This window comes from Geotrypetes seraphini, chromosome 12, assembly GCF_902459505.1.
Source record: "Geotrypetes seraphini chromosome 12, aGeoSer1.1, whole genome shotgun sequence".
NCBI lineage: Eukaryota > Metazoa > Chordata > Amphibia > Gymnophiona > Dermophiidae > Geotrypetes > Geotrypetes seraphini.
Window position 1 is genome coordinate 23,707,263 of NC_047095.1, and position 24,570 is coordinate 23,731,832.

The following is a 24,570-nucleotide window of genomic DNA, read 5'->3' on the forward strand; positions in this document are numbered from 1 at the left end:
AGCTGGTTAAATGCAGCATCCATTGGCTAGAGCTTCGCCATAGCTTTAGCCACCTTGAAGGGGCCCCTCTGGGACCTCCCAATGGTCTGTTAGCATTTTGTAATGTCTTAATTCGAGGGGAAACATTTGATCTATACTTTTGTGCTGCTTATAAGCAAGCACTGTGTGGCTAAGGACTGCAGTCTCTATTTTTAATTTATGGAACAATTCTGCTAAAAGCGCTGAGCACTTGAATAGCCTGCGGCACTGTCAGGTCCTCTGCAAGATCTAGGGCTTCCACCAGATCCCTTAGAAATGAAGCAGCATCTCCTGCTATTGAGCACCCAGATTGGGAAAGGAAGGGCATTGAAATAGAGCCCTCATCATCCCAGTCCTCCTCCAACTGAACCTCCCCGATTGACACTATTGCTGGGGAATTGTGCTCTTAGAGGGGAATACCCCAGCACCAGCATGACCGCAATCCCAGAAGGTCCTATGTAACCCTTGTTAATCATGGAAGCTTCAAACATCATATTGATGAATTCAGAATTGAACCAGGATGTTCAGATGGCCCATGCAGATGCTCCAGAGTTCCTCTCTGGGGTTTTCCGACAGCAGCATGAAAGCATTTCACTGGGGATGCACTTCCACTGCTTCCTGGCTCAAACCTGAACTGATTTCCTGGTCCTTGTACCATCTGGGCACTAAAACCCCTTAAGTGACTAGAGGATGCTAAGCCAGCAGCTCCTGCCCTCCTTCACATGCCAAGTGGCACACAGATGATCCTTAGCCATCCATCCAGTGCATATCTGGAATTAATCCAATATATCCTGGCCTGAGGAGGCCATTACACTTGTTTTTTGTAAAATCAAGGTGTTTTGAGGCAAATTGAGGCTTTTGTTTTCATATTGGGAAATCCAAGATGGGCCTGTTATTCACTGTGCCATGCTGTGTGCTGGGAGCTGCTTGTAGTGAAGCTGCATACAACTTTCAGGGAGAACCTCTACCTCAAACAAGCCTGAAATCCAGACTGCTTGTCTCTTTAGACAACCTCTGTGGCCCAACAACCGGCCGGAGACCTGAACCCCCACCAGAACCTCGCACACGCAGTCAGGGGTAGGAAAGCAGTTCATCCCAATCCTGGAAAAATCGCCATGGAGTCAATCAGCCTGCACTAAAGTCCACTGCGGACAGAACTGTCCAAGTGGGTGAAATTCAAGGCAGTCTGTCCCTTGGATGCAGACCTCTGACCTAAGAGTCTGTGCTCTCCTGCAGCCAGAGATGTTTCAAGACAGGGATCCTCTGCAGCACTGAAATGCCTCACAAACGGTAAGTAAAAACTGAATTTAAAAGAAACCCCCCCACAAAAGACAGGCTCCTACCATCTCGCTTGTAGAGAGAACTGGAGAATTGGAGGACAGCTCAGAGAGATGGGAGGTGGAGCAAAAAAAATGCTAATAAGGCTCTTGGAGCCTGATTCTGTATAGGACACCCAGTCTCAGCAGCCACCTAATTAGCTTTTGAGAATCGAAATTGGCATCCTATATAGAATCAAATCTGTCCTGATGGACAGACGTCTAACCCCATATAACCACCCCAATTCTCTTACCAGCGTCCATGTCACAGGCGCCAGTTAGAGAATCATATTGCCACTGAGCTAATTGCAGCAAGGGCCACGAAGTCGGCCAGTAGGAGGGATGCCCACTCCTTCCTGCTGGAGCCCCAGAACCCCACCCCCCCTTCCAACTGTCCATGGCAGGAGGTATGCCCAATTCTTCCTGCCACAACAGCGAACCCTTCTGACACAGTCCAAGGCAGGAGTGATGCCCACTCTCTCCTGCCGCCATCCTCCAAGGCCTTTCCCTTCCTCATGCATAGGAAGGGCCTTAGGCACGTGGGCTAATCGAAGTCTTATGCCTCCTTTCCAGTGCATCCTGGGATGCACTGGGAATGGCATAAGACTCTGATTAGCCAGGTACCTGGCCAATCAACTTCGCAGGAGTGGGGTGGGGGAAAAGGGTTCCCTGTTGTGGCTGCTAAACTAATTGCGGAAGGGAGATTCCCTTGCCACGTTCAGCTCAACGGCCATGTCTATTTGAAATGTAGACCAGCATTTTGCTGGCCTACATTTCTGGCGACTATCATGGCCCTAGGGAAACAACTAGGGCCGCCTAAGCTCGCCTAACGCCACTTCCAGGCGAAACCACGCCCATGCCTAGCCTTGAGTGAGCTTAAGCGTCTCTACGCTTCTCCCTCAACAGTCACAGATGCCTGCGGTGTAGGTGGCCTGCCTCGGGGTGTTAAAAAAAAAAAGAAATGCATCCTGATTGGATGATTAGACACCTACCTGCTACCTACAGTTGGGACGCTGTTTATGGAATTTTGCCCTTAGAGCATACAAGAATTCTCGTGGGAATGGACTACCCAAAGGTTCAGGAATAATGTGTCTGTAGCACTAGAAAATAGATTTACTACTATTGTGGTCCTTTTAGGTTTGCTTTCCCATCATAAGGTTTTCTTATTTTGATTGTCTTTATAAAACAAGCAACTTTTTGGACTTCATCAGTAGGTATCCTGTTATAAAAATCAAGTATATGATGTGTGTGTACCCTTTTTGCCTGATTATAATGCTATGTTTTTTCCTGGTATGTTCTGAAAACCTTGCAGTTTGAGTCCCTCTACCAGCAGCATTGCAGATTGGATCCCACTCCTCTCTGGGTTGCATCATGGGCAGCAGACTGGGAGGATGAGGTTGAGGATTAGGGATTGCAAGCTTATTCTTGGCAATTACCCATATTATTACCCTACTTGTCACATCTACATCATCTTTTCTTCAAAGAATACTACATTATTTAAACTACAAAGCAAAAGATAAGTGTGTGATAGCTGGTATAGGATGCTCTAGTTGCCATCGGACAGTAAGGGGAATTGGAGAAGGTAAGGAAAGGAGCAATAGCTCCTGAGCTCTCAGTCACATTATTTAACATGATTGTAATCTGCAAATAGCTTTGGTACATCTTATGTAAAACATTTATACTATGCTTTAGTACTCCAATCCCTAAGGAAGAAACCAAAATGGTATTAACAGGGAAGACAAAAATAACCATTATTTCAACGCAAAATTTGCAAAAAAAATAAACAACTTGCAAATGTCCAAACAGATATTACTGCTTGGATAACAGAAAATTTCTAAACAGAATGGAACTGGTTGAAAGTTGTAGAGGTCCCCTGCCCCGTACATTTAAAAACCTGTCTCTGAAAGTCTTTCGATATTCTGACAATACATACAACCAGGTCTCGTGACGAACATAATCGACACAGCAAAGAAAAAACAAACAAACTATTAGCTCTAGATGAGCTCCAGATCCAGTACATTTCTCTGGCTATCAAAACTGGAAACATAATCAAGAATATAATGCAGAAAATGACTTGGGGGTATTTCTAAAAATTTATTTTTTGGGGGAGTGGGTGTTATATGAATTTAAGAAAAGACTGGATAGAGATGATTAATGGTGTAATTTACTTCATGAAATTCTTTTTTCGAGGTGAAAAATCAAAACAAGAAAGGAACTTACTAGACAGCACAAGTTATAATGAGAACCCACTCCAGATCCTACAGGAGGCAACCTTAAAAATCCTTGAGAATTCAACAAGATAGAGAGTGAATTAAAAAAAAATACCATACATATGTTGTTGAATTCAAGACTATTTTACTTCTTGCTGGCCCAACTCAAATTTTATTACATATTTTATAACACGAGTAGCAGCGCTTAAAATAAAAGTATTAATATATACATTTTTAAAAATCCCACTAGCAAGATCCCTTTCCAATGAGTACTATTTTCTAGAGATAGACATAAGGCTTAATCCAAGAAATGTGTCAAATTTTCTTCTAGTTAAATAATATTCAGAGACTAAACTACAAATATACTTTGCCAGAATAAAATTAAGGCACAAAAGAACAATAGGAACCATCTACATCCATTACATACATATTTCCAAATTCATTATGCTCCCATCAGCAAATCATATTTTAAAATGGTGCTTAAATTAAGCTAATCACCTCCTGAGAATTTTATTTCATTCTTTTAGCTAATCAAATAAACAAAAATAACTACTCCAGCATGGCCTTGAAACCATTTTTAGTTCCACACCTACAGAAATTCAGTTCCCATATTTAGAACAAAGAGACATTCAGAATAATAAACCTCTTTTGTTTAATGTTTATGTCCCAAGTCTTGGCTGTTACATTTCAGAGACCGCTACACATATTCTTGGACTCCCAAATGCTCACAGAATGTCATTATTAAACTTGAAAAAATCTAGTAGTCTAATTTATTCACAGCCCACAAGATGAATACATAGCAGATGAGGCCATGAACAGTAACAGTGAGCACAGAATGAAACCAGATAACAGTGTTTATACAATTTTAGCATAGAAAGCTTTAAATAAATTATTTTCAAAATGAGACTAATGCTATCATACTGAAATACAAAGTACAAATCTTTCCGTTTTAAGTGTAGAAATAATTTCCTTTGAAAAATTAAGTAGGAATAATCTAGTATATGATCTTATATAATTTCAATTAAAAAACCCCCACACACTACCACATCTACTTTAAATCCGTTTGTGCTATTTTTATCTGTGTAACAAATACATAGTCTCGTTTAACATAGCCATCAAAAGCCACCATTACTTCTTTGATAACATACCTGATTGTATTTTCTGCTGATCATCCGTGCTCATCAGCTTCCAGCTTTCTGTGTGACGAACAGCATAATATGACTGAACCAGGAAGATCCACAGTTTATCACGCAGAGCCTGGATTGTACACGTAAAATCCTGTGTTCAAGTAACAAATCAGCAGCTGGTAAGAACCAGATTGTCATAGCAACCAGTCATTATTCCTCTCGGAATCTACTCACTCCCTAAGCTAGATCAATGATGTCATCATTTAGCTTCTGCAACAGACTCTAGCAGACGTGGTACATAAAGGTTTACTGTTCTGCACCACAGCATTAGAGCCGGTATGAAAATAAGACACTCCTACAGAAGCTGCACCACCATCTTAAACCACTAAATGCCCTTTCTTCTAGGAATCTTTATGTAGCCAGCTGTGCCAGGACAAGATCAAATACTCTAAGGAATGATACAGTATCTGTCTAAACTATCATTTATGTGGAGTACCTCGTCTAGAATGATATTGCTACAGACTACTAATTTCAAAGTACTTTTAATATTTTGTTTTAATTTTTCTAAAAGAACCTTAGAATCTCAAATATTTTCCTGGGAACTGTGTCACATACATCATTATAGGCAACATAAGTTTTAGAATATTCTTTCAAGAAAAAAAATAAGAGTAAAACAAAATTCAAAGATGGTGGGATCATATGATGGAAGATTGAGAGGCAGATCTCACAGAGCTCCAGGACCCTCCAATATTACTATCTGCAGTTTTTGGGGTTTTTTTTTGCCAATCCCTGGGCTCCTCTTACCTCAGGACTGTGTGTTGAGTCAACTGGAGGTGCAGAATAAATAAATCCAAAGGAAAATAACTAAGGGGCCCTTTTACTGATAAATGGGCTTAGAGCTCATTTTACTAAGGTGCGCTAGCGTTTTTAGTGCGTGCTACATTGCCGTGCATGCTAACCCCGTGCTACACACCAAAAACTAACGCCAGCTTAGTAAAAAGGAGCCCTTAGTGTATCTTAATGCAGGTTTTTACCATGTGCTACTTCTAGCATAGCTATTAATTTGGCCCTTTTAAATTATTTCATTTTCAGGCCATGCACTAATATTGTTATTAGCACATGACTACTAACAAAATTATTAATATGGGAACCCTTAGGGGCAAATTCTATAAAGAACACCTAAAAAATTATTAATATGGGAACCCTTAGGGGCAAATTCTGTAAAGTTAAGCATCGTTCAGACATCCAGGAACTCAGCACAATTCTATTATGCATAGACGCACAATAGAGAATCACGCTCAGCGGCGTCCAAATTTAAGCGCGTCTATATAGTTAGACGTCCTTTATAAAATCACCTTTTAGGCGTCACATAGATGTCCTGACGTTTATAACGTTATCGCGTTTTAGTGTTATGACGTCATTAGAACGTCAATTTTATGCTGTTATCTACATTAAAATTGTATGCAGTAAAATGGCTTCACTATTATAAAGAGATTATGTACTTACCCTTGTAAGCTCTTTTCTAGTAGATAGGTGAGACATTCTAGACAATAGGGTTATTTCCCCATACTCGTATGCTCTGCAGAAGAAATCAACTCCGTATTTTTCACTCTGCCTCTGTGGTACTTCACTGATCGATTTAGCGCCCTCTACAGTCAGTACCCAAGCACCGAGAGCCACCACCTATGTGAAGTAAAGGTACCTGCATTAACAGGCTAAAGTGTTCTGCTGAAAGTAATGAAACAGTACCATTAACCGCCAAAGGAGCGAAGCACAATTCCCTAAGAAAATTAAGGGCAGGGTTGAGAATGCTGCTCCAGAACATGAAACTGCAGAAACCTGCAGTTGGCTGGAAATATGGGAATATATAAGCACGCCTCCATAAGATCCAGGGAGTCCAGAAATTCTCCCGGAGCCACTACTGCAATGACCAACCGTATGGCCCCCATTCGGAAGTAAGGAATGTTTAGAGATGCATTCACGTGCTGAAAATCCAGAAGAGGTCTCCAATCTTTAAGCTGTTCTTCGGCATGATAAAGTATACAGAATATCTGCCTGAGCCCGAGAGGTCACATGACCCCGGCTCTATAGCTTGAATATCCAGCAAGCACTGAATAATAGCTTGGAATCTGAGCGCCTTGTCCGGTCATACCGATGGAGAATCCACGAACCAATCTGACAGAGGCTGGGCATATTCCAGCTTGTATCTGATCATATAATGTCCCAGACTCACTGGTCTGCTGAAATAAGCATCCAGGCAGGCAGAAACTCTGAGAGCCGGCTCCCTATATGCAGAGGGGCATTTGGTGTCTTTACATCATTGCGTCTGTCAGGGTGTGCAGCACGGGCAGCGGAAAGCTGGGAATGCCTGTAGCCCACATACCAATCTCAGAAGCTCTAGGAAAATCTCTGCGATGTGGAATGTATATGCTGTCTGGAACCACGAAAATTAGAATAGCAGGAGGGTCTGGGTCTACTATCAGGCAGGGTCTAGGGGCAATGGTCCATTACTGAATCCAGATGGACCTCCAGGCCTTTACCAGACAATAAGTGCCTCTGATAAGACAGCCTTCCTAAAGTTGCCTTGTAAGTGGAAACACCAGACCACTGCCTGACCCATACACTTTTGCCAGCACTGTCAAGAGGTCATATAAGGCATCCGCTATATAATGCGACCCAGCCATCTGTAATTGAAGAGGAGGCTCCACCACATCAGTCTCTAGCATGCGCAGCAGAGAGAGACACATGTGGACAACAAAAAAGACGTTGACACCGCAGCTTTGTTGCCCAAATTGGCTGTTTAAAAAGGTTTTCTGAGAACCTCATCCACACGGCGGTCCTATATAGCTGTCAACACAACACCTCCTGCCCCTGGCTGCTGATACTCCTGTGCCAGGGGATACAAGTGGCACAGCCTCGATATATAAGGGATTACAAACCTTATATACTTAAAACCTTTTTCAATCGCAAAATCTCTCACATGATCCTCAGCGAGGCCACCTCCCCACTCAATAAATCTTCATAGTAGGTGGCTTTATACCTCCTCTCGTCATCGGATCCTTATATTTTCTTAATTTTCTTAAACTTTTTTGTGCTTATATTCTTTATAATTTTTTATAGTTTAATGTTTAAATACTTAAATAATTCATAAATAGTGGCTAAAATAAATTTACTTAGCTTTAAATCAGCTCAATTTCTGGTCTCAGTCCATAGAATGGGGGATACAAGTGGGACATAGCTCTAGCACTTCGCGGATCCAGCACACAAGCCTGGATTCCCCGATCCGAGAAGGGCTGCACTGTCATACAAGGGATTAGAGAGGTCAGGATCAGTATCCAGATCCCCCAAATCATGAGTAGATAGATCAACAGCCAGATCAGGTGGAGGCGAGAACATGTCCAAAGGCACCACACCACCCAAAAATGCCCTGGGAAGGAAGGAAAGGCAACTGCTCAAAAGAAGAGCAGGCCTTTTTTTAAAAAAAAACTCAGAGTACAAAACCTTAGAATTTTAGAGAAGGTATCCAGCTCCTAGTGCATAGAGTTACTCTTAGATAACTTAAATACAAGTGTCTTAGACTACGGAGAGACCGCAGCCAGACTGACCGAAGAACCAGACGTGCTGAGCCCCAAAAGCAATGGAGGCCGCCCCATCAGGCTAGCTGAGTGTCCGATTACCTGTTTCTGGGGGGGGAAAGCTAAGCCGGTCACTACAGTCCCCCTCCCCAAGCTGCGCCATGCAGCACATGATGCAAGGACGCTCTAAAAGCACTAAATTTGTGCAATCCTGGCATGAATTCACATGAGGAGACCCTAAGAACTCCATCCCAGCAGTTTTCCAGGCAAAATTTGAAGTTTTGAAGAAGTAGGGAGAAGAAGAAAAAAGATCGCTAAAAATTCAAGATGGCCGCCGGCACCAAATTCACACCAAAAACACAATATTTCTCACACTTCCCAAAGTGCAAAAATGGTGATTTTAGGATTTTTCAGGAGGGGAAACATGCAGAAACTCAGAAAACCCTACTTTTAAAAAACTTTCCCTGATGTCTCTCATAAGCTGTCAGCTCCTTCTACTAACTGTGACCTGAGACACTGGACTCCACCTGCTCACAGCACTTTCTCAGTAGCTATACAAGAATTCATTGCCACAATACTGGGAATGCTCTCACAAAGCTGATCTTTAGGCTACCAGTCAGACTCCATTGTTTGACTATGCCTCCACCCCAGCGGATCACTGGATGTGCACCAGGACGGGCGGAGATGCGAAAACACAGGATGTGCACCAGGACGGGCAGAGATGCGGAGCACAACACCGCTGAGCCCCCTAAGCGTGTCTAACAGTCTGCGCTCAACCCCTGCTTAACAGAAGGTGAGACTACATCAGGCAAGGCCCTGAGCTCCAAGGAAAACTATGCAGACTGGCAAACAGGTACCCAAAAGTGATCGGCCTGTCAGCTACAGACTGAAGTCTGTGAATTCTCAAACAGAGCTCCAAATTTGCTTCAGATGTGAAAATACCTGCAAAGGGGACGAAACTACATCGAATTTAAAACAATAAAAACAGAAGAGCAAAATACACATAGCTACAGACATGCTTAGAGAAGGAAAGACTGTAGATGGCACTAAACTGATCAGTGAAGTACTACAGAGGCAGAGTGAAAAATTCGGAGTGAATTCCTTCTGCAGAGCATGCAAGTATGGGTACTTAACCCTATTATTTAGAACAGTGTTTCTCAATTCGGTCCTGGAGTACCCCCTTACCAGTCAGGTATTCAAGATATCCACAATGAATATGCATGAAAGACATTTGCATATAATGGAGGCAGTGTATGCAAATCAAGTTTATGCAAATTCAATGTGGATATCCTGAAACCTGACTAGCAAGGGAGTATTCCAGGACCGAGTTGAGAAACACTGGTTTAGTATGTCTCACCTATTGTACTAGAAATTTTACTTATATATATATATATATATATATATATATATATATATATATATATATATATATATATTTATACCATTTATATCCTAAGTGGTATTTATATTCGGCTACTATATCATATTTCCCTTCTGTCCTGGTGGGCTCAAACTCTTATCTAGTGTATCTGGGGCAATGAGGGGATTAAGTGACTTGCACAGGGTCACAACGAGCAGTAAGAGATTTGAACCTACAACCTTAGGGATTTAAGGCTGTAGCTTTAACCACTATGCCACACACGTGGAGGGGCATAATAAAAAAAAACGTCTAAGTCCCTTTTTGGCCTAAGGCCTTAAATGTTGAAAGCAGAAGCACCCCCTTACACGATCGGGCAGGAGGGAGCCCAACTCCTCCTGCCCAGGCAGACCCCCTATCCCCCACCCCACATGGGCCCATGTGCTTAAGGCCCCGCCTACAGGAGGAGCCTAAGGCTGCTGGGCCTATTCTGATTGGCCCAGGCGCCTCAGGCCCCACCTGTGGGCGGGGTTTCAGCCGCCTGAGCCAATCCTGCCCCATTCCGGAGCCGGCTGGCCTGCCGGACGGGCGGGCTTGGCACCCGTCCGTCCGGCCAACGATTTGAGGTACGCGGAAAGGGGGTGGGGGTTGTGGGGGGTCAGCAGGGGGTTGCGGGTCGGCGAGGGGGGCTGATCGGGGGTTCGGGGGGTGGACGTTGGGGGGAGGGGGGTTGTGTCGAGGGCAGGAGTGCCTGGGATCCCTCCTGCCCGTATTGTAGTGGGGAGTGGGGGTTAGGGGTCTGCCTGGGCAGGAGGGGTTGGGCTCCCTCCTGCCCAATCGTGTAGGGGGGGGGGGGGTGAGAGGGCTTGGGCTCCCTCCTGCCCTGAACATAATCGGCAGGGGGAGGGGGTCGCGGATCGCTGGGGCCAGGAGGGCTTGGGCTCTCTCCTGGCCCGATGTTGTCGCGGGGTGCCGCGGCTGGCGGGGCAGGAGGGCTTGAGCTCCCTCCTGCCCCGATGTCGTCAGGGAGGTCGGGGGTGCCGTGGGGCAAGAGGGCTTGGGCTCCCTCTTGCCCCGATATTGTCAGGGGGGTGATGTATCGCAGCAGGAGAGATTGGCGATCTCCCCTGCTGTGATGCAATCACTCCTCTACCTGAACTGCCACAACCCGCGGCAGGAGAGATTGGGCATCTCTCAGTTCGGGTAGAGGGGTGATCGCATCGCGGTAGGGGAGATGAGGCATCTCTCCTGCCGCGATGGTTGCGGTGGGTGGGTGGGTAGCTTGCTGGGCCGCTGAACTGATCGCGCCAGCGGCCATCAGCTCAGCGGCCCCTTTCTTTGGCACTTAGACCTGTTTTGACTTCGTCTAAGTCAAAAAGATATAAGTGCCGACTAGACAAGCTGCCTAAGGTTTTGGTTATACCTGCTGCACACCTAGGCGTAGGTCGGCCCACCTCCCGCCCACCCTTTCCCCTCCTCTAAACACGCCTCTTCTCTCTCTGTGCGTTTAGTGGCAGGGGAAGGAAAGGCCTAAGCTGGTTTTAGATACATCTAAAACCAGCTTTGGTTATGGGTACTTGGACGATCAGGCTTTTTGATCGTCCAAGTAGCCATTTAGGACACTTTTTAGACATTTTTTTTTTTTTTATTATGAACCCCTTAGCCATTAAATCACATGTCTATTTAAAAGCCAAGCTTATATCCTCTTGATTCACAAGCAGTCATTTCTGTTGGATAAATATCAAATATGTACCGGCAACACTTGTCCAGTTCCTCTCCTGTTTTCCAACCCCCCCAAAAAAAATAACCAACAACAAAAAAAACAACTCCTTTGGCCTCAGTGTTCCTCAATCAAAGCACATGAAAAAAATATATTGCATACTAAACCTTCTGTTTTTGGTGTAAGGAGTACTCCAGTTTGATATTAAGATTAAAATATATTTAATAATGCATTACTCAAGCAAAGCAAATCTCATCAAAGCCACCTGATAAAGAATAGAGTGATCATAAGAAAAAGAAAAAAAAAAAGAAAAAACCAACATCTAGAGCTAAGTGATTCAAATTGATTCAAATGTGATTATATGAGTAATTGCACCATTATGAAGAATTAATAAATGAAGATATATATAAAGAAGAAATAAATACAATAGCTAGATATTTTCAATAAAAATTGGACTGATGAAGAGGTTAGCAGTAGGAAGGATTCAGTACCCAACTGCAGCCTGAAGGTCCATACAAAAATTTCTTACATATGTAGCTACGTTATGTTAGGTAGTCTACATATAGCTATATAACATTGAATAAGAGTGCAGGATATTTAGTACTTCTAGTGATGGTATAATTAAGTGGCATAGTAATACAACAGTCAAGACTGTGCAACAGACATGCCCACTTGCTCTGAACCACAGCTATTGTGAGTAGGGTTTATCTTCTTATTTTCTTAAACTTTGGGAAATAAGGTTTAACATGAAATACATTTGTTCATGTACTTTGCTTGAGTAATTCATTATTAAATATATTTTCATCTTAATATCAAACTTATATTATATTAAAATATCAAAATATATTTTAATCTTAATATCAAACTTTTGAGAATGAGGTTTGTATTCCAATATATTTTTTCATGTGCTTTGCTTAACAATCAAATGGAGTATTCTTTACCCACAAAATAACAAAACCCATACCACTATATCCGGATGCCTCCAGCATGCTTAACCCGCGCCTAGCTAGCACCCAACTCATGCCAAAAAGTAGACTTGGTTTTGCAACGTCTACATTTTAGGCAAGATTGTAGATGCATTAGGACACTGAGTGGCATACAATTCAGAAAATGGACATCCATATTAAAAAAACTACACCCACGCCTATCACATTAGGCGCAGCTTTTTCCAATGGGCATCTATGAAATTCTGACTGCCTATTTTGTGAATCGTGCACAGCCTTTAGACGTCTAACTTCTAATTATTGGTTAAAGTCGTTAATTGGGCTTATTATTCAATTTATTCAATTATTATTCAATTTATTATTCAAGAGGTTGAACGTCCACATTGTAGATGCCCAAGAAAGACATGGTCAGACTCGCACTGATTCAGAATATAGTGTTTAGAATGATCTATGGTCTTAAAAAGTATGACCATGTAACTTCATTTTATTGTGATTTGCACTGGCTTTCAGTGGAGGCTCATGTTTTGTTTGGTACCGCTCTGTTATACATGGTTAATAGATTCTTTTTAGCATCGTATAAACATAGTAGAAGATCCCATGCCCTGTTTACTTTTCCGTCGGTACAGGGCTGTAAAAGCTAGAAATTTCTTGACCATACTTTAGCATTCCAAGCAGCTTCTCATGATAGAGAATTTTGATTGTTATTGCTTGGAGCCTGTTCTTATAAACATTTCGGAACTCAATTGAAAATTCATTTTTTCTCAAAATATTTGGTCAAATAATTTTTTGTCATTCTCAAATTGTCTTTAGTTTATAATCTTTTGTAAACTGCATAGAACTTATGGTTACGCAGTCAAGAAGTACGATGTTATGTTATGTTAGGTGTCCTTTACAGAATTTGCCCCTTACTGCCTCCTATTTAGGAGGTGCTAAGGGCTCCTGTAAGAGGTCAGCATTATTAAGACAATGTACATTTATGTCAGCACATTAGCTGAATAGCACTTCCATGCCCATTTTCTTCCCCGACACACACACCCTCTATAAAATAATAAAATACTGCATGGTTAGCATGTGTAAATGGCAAAATGCTATATCCTTCCTGCAATAGGCCATTTTTCCTCCATAAATCATGCATTAGTGCCTAATGCAGTTTAGTATTAAAAAAAGCCCCTAAGAAACCTTAGGAAACACGATTAAATCAAGAAAGAGCTCCATGCAGCAAATAATGATGGGAGAATATAGCGAATCAAGATGGCACCAGTCCGACTGAAGTGAATAATTTTCATTAGCAGTTCCTTCAAAGTTTTGGTTGGTATCTATTACTAGTAAACTTTATAAAGTACAAAAAATACCTACCTAAGCCAAAAAACAAACAAAAAACCCATCTTACCATCTCTCTTGCAGATGTTAAATTCATCAAAGAATCTAAAGCAATTATAAAAATACATCCATTTTCAGTGTTAATATTTTTCTCAATTGCATTAAAAACTTTTTCTAGAAGGTATGGTTTGGTGCTCATCCCTTGTGCCTAAAAGATAAATTAAAAACATCATAACTGTTAATATTCAATACCCATATCTGGCTTATAGCTCCCTAGGTGAGCTGTGGCTATGGATGCTATACACAATATATATCTCCTAAGAGAATGAAGTTGCTGTCATTGCTTACAAGTGATATCTGGTCCACGATTGCAGGGTTCTAGTAGTAGCCTGGCCCAAGACAATTCACTTCAACTATCAGACTAAAAGGGGAAGTTATCAAGGAGGGCTACTGTAAAGACATGTTTGTTCATAAGGGTAGTATATCAAATGTAATAAAGAAAGAAAGCGGTTAAAAACTCCAGCTCAAAACTTCTAAAAATAATGGAGTCACAAAACAAAGGCACACACAGCTCTAGAGATGGTTTGTAGACACAAATAACAAACACAGAGAGGGATATAATGTGGAGTATTTTGCTGTTAACTCCACTTAGTAGTAATTAAATTTCACTGCATAAAAAGGGACTTTAGTGGCAACATAACACAACTTAACAGTAACCAATATTGATAATAATGCCCCTAAAAAGCCATATATGACCAGATTCCAACCTTGCCACTAATTCAGCTGAAGTACAAAGAGGCAAGAGTTAGCTGCAGGGTAAATTTAAAAATCCAACATTCATCAGTATTTATTCTATGCACTACATTACATATATGATTAGCCATACGGTCACTAAGACTGTGCAAGTTGCTGTTGGCCGATTGTGGAACAGCGATCGATGTTCCAACAAGTTTCTATGCAAATGACTTGCACAGCTAGTTCTGTCATAATCCCGTCAGACCAGTCACTCTGAGAGCGACTTGGACACATGCACAGAGCCAGTTTGGGGAAGCCTGAATGGCTGAGCAGCAAGAGAAGCCCCAAAGCAGACTTCAGCCACTCAGCTCTCAGGGCTTTTTTCTTTTTTTTTTAATGGCACAGATGTGTGTGTGTTACACATGCACAATATCTGCCCCATAAAAAAAAGAAAAAAGCTCCGCTGATGACGATCCCCCCACCTCCCGACCCCTGGTATCATAAAAAACTTGGCAGAAGGGATGCCTACTCCCTCCTGCCACCACAAACCTTCCCCCATTAATCCCTCCATACACAGGAGAGGGGCCTTAGACATCTGAGCCAGTCGGAGCCTTTGACTCAGTCAAGCTAATCAGGGCCTTAGGCTCCTCCTTTTGTATCCGGGGATACAGAGGAAGCCCCTCCCGGAGCATCCCAGAATGCATCTGGAAGGCCTGCCATTTTGGAGTGGTAGGCCTGAACAGCAGGAGGAACTGGGAATCGCTCCTGATGTCATCTATTTTAGGGTACGAGGGAGGTTCGGGGTATATGGGGGGGGAGGCCGGGGGCATCCAGTGGCAGGAAAAAGTGGAACCCCTCCTGATTTTTTTTTTAAGCAAGGAAAGTGGGGAAGGGGAGGGGGGTCAGTGCATGGGGGGCAGGAGGGAGGGAGTGGTCATCCCTCCTGCCATTTTTGGCTGGTGCCCGGGGGGGGGGGGAGTTTCTGCAGTGGCAGAAGAGAGTGGGCATCCCTACTACCGATTTTGGCTGGTGCAGTGGAGGGGGGGTTTGGCGGTGGCAGGAGAGAGTCGGCATCCCTCCTGCCTCCATTCTGGTTCGGGGGGGGAGGCATCAAGGAGGGCCATCATCGAGGGGGAGGCCGACAAACAACACACACACATACATTATCTGAATCCATAGAAAACAATGAAAAAAAAAAAACCAGGTACACCTGTTGGATTTTCTGAGTCGGTTCTACCAACCTGGCATGCAAGGTTAGAGCATCGATCAGATGCCAGGTTTTAATATTAATGACCTAATTTGCCTGCCAGAATAGGAGAATGTAGAACCACACGGAAAACCATGCGGTGAGCTGTTTAGAGCATTGGGTTGGCAAATACAATTGGTGGCTAAACCAGTCAAACCAGTTTAGCGGCAGTCATTAGACGATCAGAGGCTTTAGTGCATCTAGCCCTCGGTGGTGTTGCTGAGGTTCTTGGGAATTAATTAAAGTGTATCAAACTATGTTGTGCAGGGAGATGAAGTGAACTGAAATAAAAAAGGACATTAGTACACAGATGTTGAGCTAAATAAAATATTAGATGGGTTAACTCTAGAATATTTTAGTTTTATCACCATGTGTGCCCTATTAAAATCTTTACGATTGATTTTGAGCCATTGTCATATCCAACTAAAAGTTCTTGTATTAATATTACCATAAAGAAGAGAAGTAAGGAGCACTGGCTCAGTTCTCTGGAATGCCTTGCTGAGACTTTTGAGATTTAATGATGGATTACCTAACTTTGATGCCAATTAAAAACCTAGTTATTTCAAAGGTGTGACAATTAAGGGTAATACATTTTTGTTAGACAAATGTATTAAAAGACATGGTTCTTCTGTTAAAGTTGTTATAAGGGAAGTATAGGAACACTGGGGTAGCATATTAGTCACTGGAATGGGATTTTTGTAACTATATCAAGCCAATCTGTAACTAAGGCTACGGTACATTTTCTATTATTATAATCCACTATCAGCTATAATGGTTAAGTGGACTATAAGGCCCGGATTCTGTATAGGACGCCATAAAAAAATGCCTGTAGGCACCTACAAAAATGGGACCCTGCAATTGTGCCTAAGGTCAAAGTAGATGTGGTTTATGCCTGATGATCTTAGACACCATTAGTTGCCTCTAGATGCGATTCTCATCAAACACAGGTGCCGGTAACGTAGGCCTGCAAAATCCTGACCTACATTACAAATGCTTATGTTAGATGTAAGCTGCAATTCTATTAATGGCGCCTACATGCGATTGACCGCTGCTTAAAATATTTTTTCCAAGACAACAATTCTTGCTCTGCCAGGTTTCTAGACTTGTTTTGCTTTTTTGTGTAGTGTGAAGTCATCTTCTGAAAGTTATTGGTGGGAATCTGGTTATTACCGGTAATGGTCTCCAAATGGGTATCACTGGGACATGTTTTTAGATTTTTTTTTTAAGTGTCTATGCATTATTTTATTAATTTGCTGCTGGTTTAGGTGTATACATCACTTGGACTGATGAAGTGGCTATCAAGTTGTTTAAACAAGTTAGTAGAATTGGATGGAGATTTTTTAACACACAGAGATCTTCTGGAAATATGATTGGCTATTTGTTTCTTTAAATGATGTTTGCAATTCAAAACTAACAAGCATAACCTCTGGAATCGAGCTTATCATAATTAAAAAATAAAAAAAATATTCATTTGGTTTAAAGTCTCTTTTCTCCTCTAAAAAAGATCGGTTATTAACCTCTAAATATGATAAAAATTCTAAAACAAACAAATATTAGTGCAGTTTCAAATACATTTTCACTGACAACTTAACTTCAAAACATTTTCATTTGGGTTTCCTGGAATTTGTTGCTAGAGAATGTGGTGAAATCAGCTTAGTGGGATTTAAGAAAGGCTTGAATAATTTCATAAAAGCTAAGTCCATGGGCCATTATGGATATGGCTATGGGAAAGCCAATGCTTATTCCTAGGATAAGCAGCATAAAATTTGTTTTACTCCTTGGATCTAGCTAGGTACTTGAGACCTGGGTTGGCCACTGTTGGAAAAATGATACTGGGCTTGATGGACCTTCGGTCTGTCCCAGTATGGCAATTCTTATGTGCATCACTCCACCACAAACTATTCAGAAAAACTCACTGCTAAGATTGGTTTCCTATTTTTGATATCAAGTTTTTCTACAATAGTGTTGTTAAAGCAATGGACTGATAATTATTATACAGAGTTTTTGTAGACCAAGGATGTTTTTATCTTATGGTAGCTTTATAGCTAACATAGAGTTTTCCAGATGACAAGTATCCCTGGAAATAACTGAGGTCTTTTCTCCGTTGTTGATAGGAACCTATCTAGATAATCTCTGGTACAGTGAGTTTTTCTGAATATTTTGTGGTGGGGTGATTTATAGATATTCAGCTTGTATTTATTTTTGCCATTTAATGCTTATGTGCATTCATATTTGTTTTTATCTCAAATACCTCTCCTCTCCCATCAAAGAGAGAAACTATATAAACCCAGGGTTGAAACAGATGTTGCCAAGAACTACAGAATAAAACCTTTAATGGAAGTATAAAAATAATCCTTGTAAAGACACTGTAATAACGGTTAGGATTACTTTGAATGGTTTTATGCCACAAATTCCAGCACAATGGTGAAGTTATTTTCAAAGCAAATTAAACAATGCATTTTACCTGTAACAAATGGTAAAAACTTTCACTTTTTATTATCTTTGGGAAATTGGTTACAATGAAAGTTATACATTCTTCTTGCAGTCTTGATGCTAGTGCATGGGTCTTTTCGGCCCATTTCACTCCCGGAAGACTACTGATTAGTCTGTCACTTTCCATCAGAAAAAACGCTGCATTCTTGTTGTCCTTAAAAACAACACAGTACTTGCAAATTAATGCTACTTACTGCTGATATAAAATATTTTAATAAAGGCTAACTATGCAATCATTTACTTTGAATTCTTTCTTCCAATCAAGTACAATATAAAGCATCTGTAAGACATAGAAAATAGCACAGAATAAAGATATTTTAAAGAATTTTATAAAGCTTCCACATTCTTATGAACTTTAGGACAAAGAATAGATAACTGAAGCCCCTTTAAATAGCAAGCAGCCAGCTTGTATTTTCATCCTCCACGCTCTCTTCAGTTCTTTAATTTCAATGGGTTCCTGATGAAGGGGGACACTTCGTCAACGAAACCAGGCTTGGTTGAACTCAGCCTGAAGAACAAGGCTTTGAATCTGCCCATTTTTTTGGGACTTCCCGATTTCGGAAGGATATTGTGGATTCTTCTATTCAAGCTAAGTTATTTTTACTTTTTTTATGGAGTTGGCTGGGGGGGGTTCTCAGAGTGGTATTTTGGCCTTATGTTGCTGTATGTTTCACTAATTATTCACTAAATTTTGGTTATTTACTTTAGTTAAGCACATGGGTGATATCCAGTGATGGTGTGCAGGTGATGGCTTTGTGCTTCTACCTTAGAGTGCTAAGCGCTGGAGGTTCTCCTCCCCTCGCTGATTCCTCACACTGAAGATATCCCATTCACTTCATTATTATTTTGATTTTGTTGTATTCACATCTAGTGCTTACTTAGAGGGTGGTTTCACCCTGTTCACTCAGCACGGCCTTAATACTACTCTTAGAACCTATTGACTACACTACCTTTTTGTTGCCTGTTGCTCTGAAAATCCTGGCATACTGGTTCTCAAATCTAGTCCTGAAAAAAAATGTTTAGTAGGTCTTGTTTATGGGAGTCATCAAAATTTTCAACACCCTGCCTAAATCTAATCTCATGAATATTTATAGTAAAAATATTTTAAGTGCAATGTGCTGGGAGTTCTTACAAGCGAAATAAACACACAGACAGACAGAATACTTATTAGAGCTCAACAAAGTCACCATGGCAGCTAAAAAATTATCCTTTGGTGCCTGAAATGTTCTTGCCATTTCTCGCTCTCTTTATTTCTATTACCACTGCAGAATAGGAGCTTCCTATTCTTCCATACCACAAGGAGCAAAAGTCTCGCATCAGTTTTAGGGTCTCAAGCGTCAAGTCTCGCAAGACCAGTGCAAAGCTGGCTCCTGCATCACATGGCTCAAACTCACAGAGCTACCACAATATAGAGAATATGAAGCTCCATTCCCAGTAGACCACTGAAGAGAGAGAGAGAGGGGTACCTTCCTGCTTGCGCACCTGGCTGCCTATGAGGAGTCGGTAGCTAGGGAGGGATTTAAATGGGGAGGGGAGGATGGCATGGCTGACAGGGTATTCAGGGTTAGCTGAAGTGGCCAATTAGGAAGGGAGAGTAGTGGACACAGAGACCCAAATTCTGTAACCGGTGCCTAATGTTAGGCACCTATTTTGGAGGCACCCAACTAGATAAGCACCTATCTAAATTGAATAACAAGCTCAATTAAGCTTTTTAATCAGCAATAATTGAACCTTAGGCTCCTATCAAAAAAGAGTGATTCTGTAATAAGGCGCTTTAAAAAATTTAGGCGGCCTTCATAAAAAATAGGCACTATGCACGTTAGGTGTGGGCGTGGCTATGTGTTAGGCGCCTTGTTGCAAAATCGCTGCTCTTAAGTGTGGTTAAGTGCTCACATGGCCATCTAACTTTTAGTTGTGCCTAGAACTGGCCTATTTATTGGGTGCCTCCAAAATAGGTGTCGTGAAGGGCAGGAAGAGAGGCTCCGGCATCAGCCGACTTGCAACTTCCTGCTGCCGTCGCTATGCTGGGACTCCTGCCTTTTGTCTTCTCTTTGCACCCCAGACCAGCAGCGGCAGCTCTGTGTGCTTTAAACTTCACCAAACAGCTGCCACTAGCATTAGTTTAGCTGTGGTTTCATCAGGCAGCCTAGAGGCCTTTGCTAGGCTGGCCCGCTTCGATGATGCGATGCAGGCTGGCCTAACAAAGGCCCCGAGGCTGCCTGATTAAACTACGGCTTAACTAATGCTAGCGGCAGCTGTGTGGCAAAGTTTAAAGCACACAGAGCTGCCGCTAGGCTAGATATAGAAGAGGTATTGTTGGAGAGGGGAGGAGGGAAGGGAGAAGGGTTACTGCTAGACAGGGGAGGAGGGAATGAAGAAGGGGTACTGCTGACATGGGGAGAGGGAGAGGTGCTGATGGACAGGGGGGAGGGAAAGGGAAGGGAGGAGAGTTACTGCTGGACGGGGAGGAGGGAAGGGAGAAGAGGTGTTGCTGGACCTGGCAGAACAGAAAGGAGGGAAGGAGAAATGTCACACTCGGGGGAAGGGAGAGAAGGCAGAGAGTGAAAGAGAAAAGAGAGATGTTTGTTAGGGGAGGGAAGGAGGACCGGAGAAGCATGCAGGAGGAAGAGAGAAAGAAATGTTGGACTTGTGGAAAGGAGGGAGAAATGTTGGACTGGGAGGGGGACCAGAAAAGAGGAAGGAAAGGGAGATGGACTGCAGGAGGCAGAAAAGAGGAAATGAAAGAGAAATGTTACACTGGTGAGGAGGAAAGGTGACTAAAGGAAGAGAGAGATACCAGACCAGGGAATGGAAGGGTAGTGCTATAGAAATAATAATAGTAGGACAGAAGAGAGATGCCAGACTGGGAAGGGAGGAAAGGAAGGAGAGAAATGTCAGACTATGAAAATAGGGAGGGAAGGAGCGAGAGATAGGAATGGAAGGTAAGACATGGAAAAGTAGATTTTGAGAAGAAAACAGAAAAATTGAATGTTAAGTTAATGTCAAAGATGGATGCAGCTTCGTTTCTGGCAAAAAACAGGGATTATATATCTTATATTGGAAGTCAGTAAAGTCATTGTATAAAATGGGAAAAAACTGACTAAAATGAACAAATATCTCAAGAGAGTAATCCTATGTTTTAAATGCGCTCAGAGAAGCAAAACTCTGAAGAGGCGGGGGGGGGGGGGGTTCACCCCTCTTGGAAAAAGAGTTTACCATCCAGTCATAGCGTACTTGATATTTAGGAATCTCTCTCTTAGATATAAATATTCGTGAATGTTTATAATTGTTTGGTTGAATCCAATCTTATTGGTTTTTACAAATACATTTGCATTGGAAAGATCACTGGAACATTGATTAAACCAGTGTACTTCAACCTTTTTACACCTATGGACCGGCGGGACAAAAAAAAATTATTTTGTGGACCGGCAAACTACAAGGACTGAAATTTAAAAACCCCGTTTCTGCCCTGTCTCCGCGAGCTCAGTCCTCGCAAACCATCTGATCACATCCGCACAAGCCTCAGTTATGATTTTATACTAAATGTATTTTATTAAAGTATAAAAAGAAACAATATTCTGTACAATTGTCATTTTATAAATACAAATAATACAGAGCAAGGATCAACAAAACCCCTGTCTCCCCTCCCCTTCACATATATCCCCTCTACTCTCATGAAAATTGAATAAGCCAAATTATTACAGAATGCTACACAGAAATATCATGCTAACAGAATACCACAGTCACACATAGCAGGAATAGGGTTAGAGGAGTGCAACTAGGGAAACTGCCCTCTGGTCAGAGAGAGCCCTAGCCACTGCCTGGACTTTGCAGTCCCCAGTTATGTCTAACACCAGCTCTAGCAGGATATATATTTCAAATCTGATATATTCTAATCACAAAATAGAAATAAAATTATTTGTTTCTATCTTTTTGTTGTCTCTGGTTTCTGCTTTCATCTTCTTTTCACTCTCTTCCTTCCAGCGTCTGCCCTCTCTGTTTTTTCAATCCAGCATCTACCCCTTCCATCTACTGTCTGACCTCTCCCCCTTCCATATGGTATTTGTCTTCTTTCTATGCCCCTCTCCCCTTTCCATCCAGCCTATGCCCCCTCTCTCCTTTTTACATGATTCATTCCAGCTTTACTGCTCTCTTCATTTTTATCTCTCCTACACCAGATCTAGCATCTTTGTCCCTCTCAATTTCTCTGCTGACCCCCCTTCCCATCTCATTCCTGTCTCTCCCCTTCCTCTCCTCTAATCTCCCTGCCAGCTGTTTCCTTCCTTTTTTCTTCTCCCTTCCCTCCTCCCCCTGTCCAGCAGTAACTCTCTTCCCTTCCCTTTCCCTCCTCCCCTACCAGCAGCATCTCTACTTCTCACTGCCTCCAGGTCCAGTAGCAGCTGTCCCTTTTTCCCCTTGCCCAGCAGATTCCCAGACTCCTTTCCCTCCTCCCATCCCAGCAGCATCTCTCTTTATCTCTTTCCAGGTCCAGTAGCAGCTGTCCCTTTTTCCCCTTGCCCAGCAGCTTCCCAGACTCCTTTCCCTCCTCCCATCCCAGCAGCATCTCTCTTTATCTCTTTCCAGGTCCAGTAGCAGCTGTCCCTTTTTCCCCTTGCCCAGCAGCTTCCCAGACTCCTTTCCCTCCTCCCCTCCCAGCAGCATCTCTCCTTATCCCTCTCCAGATCCAGTAGCAGCTGTCCCTTTTTCCCCTTGCCTAGCAGCTTCCCAGACTCCTTTCCCTCCTCCCCTCCCAGCATGCTCTATCCTTCTCCCTCTCCAGGTCCAGTTGCAGCTGTCCCTTTTTTTTTCACCATGCCCAGCAGTTTCCCAGCCTCTAACAGTGGCTTTCTCCCCTCCCAGCAACTCTTCTTACTTGCCAGCATGGCGATTCAGTAAGGCAGCCTCGGGTCCTTTTTTGGGTCGCACCATCTCTGAGGAAAGCGGAAGTTGCATCATCAGAGGCAGCCCGACTCAGCAAAAGCTCTAAGGCTTCCTTCCTGAATCGCTGCGCTTGTAAGTAAGGAGAGCCGCTGGGAGGGGAGAAAGCACGGCTGTCGGAGGCTCCCCATTATCTCTCCGGCCCTGCGCGAACTATAGCTCCTCGATTTTGCCGATCCTGCACAGACCGGCAGGAAATTAAAGATGTTGATATTGCCGGTCATGCGTAGACCGGCAGGAATTTTCTGCGGACCAGCACCAGTCCGCGGACCGGCGGTTGAAGAACTGTGGATTAAACCTCACTTATCTTTTAAAGAATGAATTCATGGGGTCCCAACGCGGCTGTTTCAACATCTTCTTCAGGAGACCCACTGATGACCCTCCTGAAGCAGATGTTGAAATGGGGCCGCGTTGGGACCCCATGAATTATTTAAAAAGATAAGTGAGGTTTAATCAATATTCCAGTGATCTTTCCAATGCAAATGTATTTGTAAAAACCATGTTTTTTCCTTGGAAAGATAGCTCTAAAATTTCCTCTCCAATTTCTATTAAGGGTACTGCTTTACAACTGATAAGTAATATCAACATTTTGGGGGTTGTTTTTGATGATAAACTAACTTACCATAACCACATTAGTAATATTGTCAAATCTACCTTTTACAGACTGCGTCAAATTCGTTCTCTATCCAAATTTTTATGACCAAAGTCTCTCAATATTTTAATTCATTCCTTGGTTATCTCAAAAATTGATTACTGCAATGCTTTATTCAAGGGAATAGCCCAAAAAGAAATTAGACGCTTGCAGATTATTCAAAATGCCTCAATTAAATTTATAATGAAAGCAAGGAAATTTGATCATGTCACTCCTCTTCTTAAGAAAGCGCACTGGCTTCCAGTTGCACAACGAATTCAATATAAATTAAGTCTGCTCACCTTCAAATCTCTGGTATATAAGATCCCTGCCTTCATTTATAAGTTATTAATTCCTTATACCCCATCCAGATCACTGAGATCTATCGACCAACATTTATTAGTTACACCCTCACTCAAAGTTATCAACACACGGCGGCATTTTATTTTTTCTGTTACAGCTCCTCAAACTTTGAACTCCCTTCCTATTTATTTAAGAGAAGAAAATAACTTAGATAAATTTAAAAGTAAACTTAAAAGCTTTCTTTTTAAAGATGCCTATGATGCTTAGGAGTCTGAACCTACCGCTATAAGCTCTTACTAGGTTGCTATCTTATTCCCCTCCTATTGTTTTCTACCATAATTGTTCCTCTTTCTATCATCAATATTGTATTTCCTTACCCATTCATTCCTTCTGTTTCTTCTGTCATTGTTTATATTGTTAGTTACTAATCTGTTATGTTTGTTTAGTGTCTACTTGTTTTTAATAACCCTAGTGTCTACTTGTTTTTAATAACCCCAGTTTTAATCTGTAATTTGAAAGATTTGTTCATCGCTTAGGTCTGAATCATTTGATATGAAATGACCCATGGTGATTATTAAGCTGTTCTTTCTCCACTTTAGTGTTAACTGGTTTATTTTTGTTTTATAGGTATTTATTC

General features: G+C 42.1%; 1 protein-coding gene across 2 annotated transcripts in view; it reads right to left on the reverse strand.

The window, feature by feature from the left end:
- Nucleotides 1-24,570, reverse strand: part of BTBD8 (BTB domain containing 8) — a 125,394-nt gene that overhangs the window by 50,505 nt on the left and 50,319 nt on the right. For both annotated transcript variants that reach the window (XM_033916572.1, XM_033916571.1), the window contains 3 exons: nt 18,033-18,215; nt 13,658-13,795; nt 4,693-4,822 (listed from right to left, as the gene is read on the reverse strand). In XM_033916572.1, coding sequence (XP_033772463.1) covers nt 4,693-4,822; nt 13,658-13,795; nt 18,033-18,215 — 451 coding nt within the window. The remainder of the gene's footprint in view (nt 1-4,692; nt 4,823-13,657; nt 13,796-18,032; nt 18,216-24,570) is intronic.